The sequence below is a fragment of the Ipomoea nil genome, unplaced genomic scaffold, assembly GCF_001879475.1.
Source record: "Ipomoea nil cultivar Tokyo-kokei standard unplaced genomic scaffold, Asagao_1.1 scaffold0980, whole genome shotgun sequence".
NCBI lineage: Eukaryota > Viridiplantae > Streptophyta > Magnoliopsida > Solanales > Convolvulaceae > Ipomoea > Ipomoea nil.
Window position 1 is genome coordinate 1,732,065 of NW_017617408.1, and position 7,294 is coordinate 1,739,358.

Consider the following 7,294-nt stretch of genomic DNA (forward strand, 5'->3'; position numbering starts at 1 on the left):
AACAAAAAAGATAATGACTACTCTTTGAAAATCATGAGCCTGAAAGGTAATTGAGTAATTATTATTCAATGGAGCATGGTCTGTGGACTATTAAAAAAAATTACATTTTTAATAATATATTCTATCAAATAATGTACATTTAGTACATAAATAATGTAGTTTTAGTATATTAAAATATACATTGTATTAATGATACACAGAAAAATTTGTCGTAATTGAGTGGGACAGTGGGTGGAGCATGATTCTTGTATCAGAAGATCATGAATTTAATTTTTGTCTATATTCTCTCAGTTGAGCTCGTTACACATATTATGTCTTTCTAAGTTTGAATCCTTCAAGAGATGGTTATATAAAATTATAAATCTATGTCTTTTTAAGTTTGAAACTTTAAATTATTTACCAACAAATAAACTCACGAAAGAATCACACAAAATATGTCTTTCTAAGTTTGAAACTTTAAATCATTACCGACGAATAAATTCAATTCAACAAAATGATGAGAACTTACATACCCATTTATAAGTCCTTTTTTTTTCCCTAATCTTATTACTAGGAATAAGATGCTCAACTTAATAAGTCCTTATTAGAAGTATACTATTTTGTTTATTTAATTTTTTTTTTTTTGAATACCTATTTTGTTTAATTTAATCCATCTATTTATTTTTTGATTGATTTTTTTTTTGAAAGCTAGTGGCTCTATTACATTGTAGTATCTGTTCATATACTTTCTCAACCTACTGAAACACAAAGAACCAATAACGCCTCCACTAAGGCTCGAACTCATAATCTTTCAAATAGAAGTCTAACCCGGGTACCATTTTTTGATTGATTTAATTCTTATAATTTAAATTTAAAATTAAGTCTAAAATTGACACAATTAGATTAGCCGTTTATATTACTTATATCATCTTCCTATTTTAAAGACACCTCCAATATGCTAAAAGAGAGGATAAAAATTCTCTACTTTGGCCCAAAAACAAAAACAAAAAAAAAAAAAAAAAAAAAAAAACAAAAACAAAAACAAAAAAAAACAAAAAAAAACAAAAAAAAAAAAAACAAAAACAAAAACAAAAACAAAAACAAACAATGTGGAATGAAAGAGAGTTATTAAACGTATATGTCAAATGATTGTGTTAGTAGTGTAAGAAATGACGCTATCTATTGGGCGCAATTTCATTTGTAATATTTTTATTTTTCTTTCTTTTTCGTTTTTATTACTTTTAATATATACTATGTACATAATGATTTTTTTTTTTATAATGTATACACAGATAAATATTGCATTGATGACGTGAAGAAGAAAATTATAATGTTTAAGAAGCAACATTGTAAATGCCATAAGAATTTGTTAAAAAATCATCCTTTCATGTTTCCCCTATCTAAATGCTCAATCATATTTTATTCACTTTATCATTTTCATTTCTTTTGTTGTAGCAGCTTCTTTGGCAAAGATAAATTTTTTATTTTTAATTACATAATTTTGAATGATGTGTGTATATAACACTCTTAAGTCTTAACCAGGGGCGGAGTTACAATGGGGGCAGCTGCCCCCGCTCCCCCCACCCCACCCCCACCCCCACCCCCACCCCATATATAACATTTTATCTATATATGTATATATAGTACAAGTTATAGTATAAATAGAAGAAAACATAAAAAATTAATAAGAGTTGAGTTAGGTTAGGTGGCAAGGAATATATGTTATACAATGAAAGGTGTGGGTTCAAATCCTTCCTATGGCTTTAGCATAGATTCTCACTATTTTTATTAATAGTTGCTTGTTCTACACTTTTATGGCTTCACTGCTATTAATAGTGAGTCAGTTTTTTAAAATTATTTTTTAATATTAATTAATAGTGAGATTTTTACACACATAAAAATGTTTTTATCAAATTAATTATATTTCATATTTTGTTATAAATATTTTTATAATATTTTGATGTGTTTTATTTTTTGTCTATATCCAACAATATTTATGGATAACTTCTTCAGTGTTTTATTTTATTTTTCAAACTATCTTTTTGTTGTAATGTTCCGCCCCCACTGAACTAATTTTGTTGTAATGCTCCGCCCCTGGTCTTAACTTATATCTTGTGAAACTTAAAAGCTAGTTTCTTTTTCAAAATTTTGTTTGGATGTTAACAAAATAGAGAAGTAATTTATTTATTTCTTACAAATGATTGTTAGATAACATAAATTATTAAAGGAAAAAAGTTCAAAGTAGCCACTTAACTGCACAGGAAAATATAAATGAACCATTTAACTCAAAAATAAAAAATAAATAAAAATAAAAATAAAAAACAAAAAAAAAAAGGTACAATTGAACCATCAGATAAGTCAATTCGTGCAATCAAACTAACTTGAACGATATTATTGGTAAAATCATTGAACGATTTTAAGTCAAACACATTATGCTCATATGGCATCTCTGTGATTTCCCTTGGGAGAAGGTCACATGATTGAACTCCAATGGTGGGATATTGACTCTTTGGGCTGCAATAATTAGAGAAAGTATATAACAGATATACTACATTCTAATAGAGTCAATAGTATTAAAAAAATTACTTTTTAAAAGAAATTAGGTTGAGTTGGATTTTTTTTTTTTAAAAAAAAATTAAACAAAAATAAATATTTTTTACAAAAATTTTCACTTTGTCTTCAGTCTGAGCTTTTCTTTGTCCCGGGAGATGAAGAAAATGTGTTACATGTAAAAAATAATAATAATTTTTTTTTTGGATAGGTCTAAAATAAATAAATAAATAAATATGTACTCTGATCCAAACTACCCATGCTATTTGTACCAAATTCAACTTTTTAAAATTATAAAAGTCACTATGACAGACTATGGAAGTTGGTATACAAAGGTTGACAGCAAAGATTCAAGCTGATATTCTAGGTAAAAATACAATGAGGCATAGCTGTTGAGTGAAAACAGATCACTCAATATGTCTATATTATAAGCAACACAATTTCTGGCAATAATCCCTCCTAACCACTGTCAATAAATCAAATTCGTTGATGATTGAATACCTTATTTTTGCCTTTGAGCTGCCTTTCTCATCTTCTCTAATACCGCATCTTCAAATGACTTATACCCCGCGCCAACAAGGTTAGTGAATGCTGGGCCGTTTGGTTCTTCTACATCTTTGGGCGCGCTAGAAAAGGGACCTTTGGACGCGCTAGAAAAGGGAGGGGATGCATATGGGGGGTTAGATGGCACGAGAGGCACTACTAAGAGGGGATTTGAAAGATCTCCCAACACATTCCCACAGGCAGCGGCAACTGCATCTTTAGATGTCATGACAACGAGAGCCGACCCTTTCTTCCTGGAGCTTTTTATGACTACATCTTCTACCTCACCGAATTGCCCAAACAGTTCCGTCAATTGTTGGGCAGTATAATCTACACCGATCTTCTCCCATGTTACTTTAAGTACCTTCTCTTTATCTAGACTACTCCTACTACCACCTCCGGTGCTCTCCTTATCCCCCCCTGCTGCTGTCTCTTTCTTCATTGGCGATGGTGTAGTAGCAGAAGCTTTGTTAGCATGCATTGCACGAATTTTGGCAATTTCCTCTTTTAGTTTTCTAGCAATGCGTTCTTCCTCATCTTGAGCTTTCTTACGTGGATCAGGTTCAAAAGAAGCACGTTCTCTCTCCTCGAGATCTGACATCATTTTCCTTCGCTTTGAATCATGTTGAGATTGGCGTCTAATCTTGTCACGTTTGACCCGGAGTAGATCATCAAATAGTTTCCTGGCTTTCTCATCCTTAAGAACTTCGTATGAAGTCTTCAACCTCTGGAAATTGGCATGTGCATTACGATCGTCTGGTCTCTTGTCCGGGTGCAACTCCAATGCTTTTAACCGGTATGCTTTAGATATCTCTTTCTCTGAAAGTTTAGCTCCTTCCTCACCAGAGGGTAAACCCAGTACATCATAATGATCCACATCAGAATCCATATATTCTCCTCTTTATCTCTAGTCCACGCAGATCTGAACCAAAATAAAATAAAAACAATGAAAAGATTAATGAACAAAATCAAATATGGAGTATTTGAATGAGAATAAAGATGGAGAGGAAACACTGGGATTTTTGTTGAAATCCCAAACTCCCTGTTTTCTCTAAAATTTCTGCTTGTCTATTATTGATTGAAGATGTCCTTTATATAGGCTAACATAATGACTCCTAATCTGACTGGGACTATAATCAAATGACTCCTAATCTGACTGGGACTATAATCAAATGACTCCTAATTTGACTGAGACTAAGCTAACCATCTATGAGTTCTAATCGAACTAAACTATTCTATTATGACAAAAAATAGGAATATAGGATTATGTCAATTTCTCTTTCTTTCCAAATTTAGCTTTCCGCATGCTGGTAATCTGCAGCAGTACCCCTTCCCCCGGAATGTATCATACGCTTTAAGAAGAATCTAGAATTAGTTAGTGATACTACTCAAAAATAAATACTTCTCAACTCTTAATACAACACAAATCATCATACCATGCATAAGCAATATCCATATATCCATATAACCATAGCTGCATAGCATCAGCTAACCAATCAACACATTCTTAACTCTTAATACAGCATAAATCATCTAAGTATGCAATCAAAATATCATTCATAACCAATATCCATATAAGATATAACCATAGCATCTGCTAACCAATCAACACATTGTTAATTTAACTTTTGTTAGTAGAATAATCAAATTCCCAACTCTCAATAATGCAAAAATATTTCAAATATCCCTTTTATGCATACAGTACAATCTAGAATGCAAAAATATTTCAAATATCCCTTTCATAGTAGTATACCTATTAGCATGCAACTTCCATGGCAGAAACTACAAATCAAATGCTTACTTGATAAGCGCACTTAAAACTTTGAAATATCGTTACAACTTCATAGAACATTGAGTGCTAAACTGCTAATAACTAGACCTGGCAATTCATGTTAACAAGTCAACATGAAACATGATAAACCTAACCATGAGTGAAATCTCTCAAACATGCATCCATCTATAAAACAATGCAAATATGCAGTATCACATACAAAGTCTTATAAAAGTTCAATTTTGACATATATATTCTGTGTTTTTTGGTACAAGAATATAGTGTTCTCTTTAAATATCTGACAACAAAGAGAAAAGGAAAGTTCAGAAATGGAAAGGCACATTTTATTGGTTTCTTGATTCACCCAAATAACTATACAATTCAGAATGAAAATAATTCACAGCTAAATTAAAGAATTACTATAGTTCAGACTTCAGAAAGTAAAACGAAAAAAGGATAATGAACTAACCAAGACTCTAGGAACCAACAATGACTATCTCTATCAACAAATGCCTTTGAAAAGCTTTTTTTCCCTGCTCTATTTATCTAGAATCAAAACTAAACCAATTACTATGACTTCACTAAGTTATAATCCTAAGACATCCATCTAAGCATAATTAATACACAGAAACGTATTCCAAATCACACAATAGCAAAAAGGAAACATTTCCAATCAACTTACAATCATTTTACTATGTATACTTTTAAAAACTAATTGTAAAATTAGATTAATAACATTATATGCATGACTGCATGTATGATACAACTTATATCAGAATAACAAAAGAATAATCAGAAACTAGTTGGTGATAAGTTAGCAAACCAGCTATACATCCTCGGTCTTATTCCTCCTTCAGTGGTTTTATATGCAATTAGGACTGTAACATCCACTCCAAATCCTTGTTCTTAAATTGGTTTGCCAAGGTTCATTCTCATTCCTTGCATACGTAAAAAGTAAACCAACTTATAATTACTATTACAACTGATTTCTCAAAACTGATTCCAAATCATTCGATTGCAAAAAGATATATTTTTTTTAATATAATAACCAGTTTTAAATAACAATAATTTCAACTCTGAATCCAAAATTTCTATAGGATTGCTTCCCTATGTGGGAGGTCTAGGTTTCGAGCCTTGTTGTAGGCGGGTATCCCTTCCTTTGTAATAAAACAAAAATTCTATTAAAAAACATAATAATAATTCTACACCGGCATCATACTAGTATACAACTCACAGTCCATAGCAATCTTGCTCTGGGATTTAATTCCGATAATTTACCACCAAAAAAAAAAAAAAAAAAACAGGAAAACATAGATGAAAAAAATATGAGAAAATAAAGTGACTCACCAGATTGGGCGAGATGACTCGCTGACTCGTTGGAGCAGGCACCGTGAAGCACTAGGGGGTGGGCTGACCGGAGGACCGAGCCTGTTTTAACGGTTTCCGAACAAAAGAGTTGCTGATCGCCGATTGCCGCGGGAGAGAGAGGCAGAGCCGAGAGAAAGAGAAGGGTAGGGTTTAGAAAGGGAAAGGGGGTAATTTTGTTCAAATAAAATTAAGAAGAATTAGATAGGGGTGTACAACTACATTCCATTAATCGGTCCGTTAGCCGAATTAACGGAATTTTTCAAATCCTTTAACTGTTGAAACCGAACCAAAGTTTTTTGGGTTGGGTTAACCGAAGATTTTAAACAGAATTCTTCAAAAAAAAAAAAAAAAAAATCTGGCCAGTGCTGTTCGTCGACCGTAGTGGAGTCGTGAGGCAGTGCTGTTCGTCGTGGAGTAGTGTCGCCGTGGAGCACTGTAGTCGGAGTCTGGAGCAGCTACAATCAGCAAAGAACGAAGCAGATTTGATGCGTGGAGGCGGCGGAGCAGATCTGCAGTCTGGAACGTGTGGCAGATTTGGGCTGGAATTGGGCAGTAGCCAGTAGGGCTTTTAGGAAATTTTTATAATTTTCACTTGTGTCCATTGACAAATTTGATTTTTATAAGTGAAAAAGTGTAATTAACAATATTGTAAAAATCGACGATTCCGCATTAGGTATTCCTAAACTGAGGCGATTTTAATTTTAGAAGGGTCGGTTGACTGATTAATTAGTCGGCAATGTGCTTTAGGTATTGAATCGGCTGAATGAGTGCTTAATCTGGCCAAATCGAGCGTCTAACTCGATTGAGTCGGTATCTAACTTAACTGAGTTGAAGCTCAACTCGGCTAAGTATGTTTTTACCAACTTGATTACTTTTTTTCTATATTTTTAAAACCATGTACCCAATTAACCATCTAATGCTCGGATAAAGTAGAAACGATATATTCAGATTACTATTACGCCTAGACACTCTAAGCGTTAGGCGTTAAAGCATCCGACTAGTGCCTAGCATCGTCTATAACATATAAATCGAGCATTTATCTTGTTGTGTAAAATATGATCCACTGTATAAGCATTGGAGCGT

The 7,294-nt window shown here is 32.5% G+C and overlaps 1 protein-coding gene across 3 annotated transcripts; it reads right to left on the reverse strand.

Annotated features, from left to right (window-relative positions):
- Positions 1–2,764: 2,764 nt before the first annotated feature.
- LOC109179915 (dnaJ homolog subfamily C member 17) lies at positions 2,765–6,742 on the reverse strand. Of its 3 annotated transcripts, none has more exons than XM_019329400.1 (3): positions 6,191–6,742; positions 5,651–5,781; positions 2,765–3,997 (listed from the first exon to the last, which is right to left on the reverse strand). In XM_019329400.1, the coding sequence occupies exon 3, from the start codon at positions 3,959–3,961 to the stop codon at positions 3,032–3,034; it is 930 nt and encodes a 309-aa protein (XP_019184945.1). In that variant the 5' UTR covers positions 3,962–3,997; positions 5,651–5,781; positions 6,191–6,742; the 3' UTR covers positions 2,765–3,031. The 3 variants fall into 3 exon arrangements, with proteins under 3 accessions (XP_019184945.1, XP_019184946.1, XP_019184944.1); XM_019329401.1 differs by lacking the exon at positions 5,651–5,781 and having other exon boundaries at positions 2,765–3,138; positions 3,169–3,994; positions 6,191–6,740; XM_019329399.1 differs by lacking the exon at positions 5,651–5,781 and having other exon boundaries at positions 2,765–3,994; positions 6,191–6,740.
- Positions 6,743–7,294: the final 552 nt, after the last annotated feature.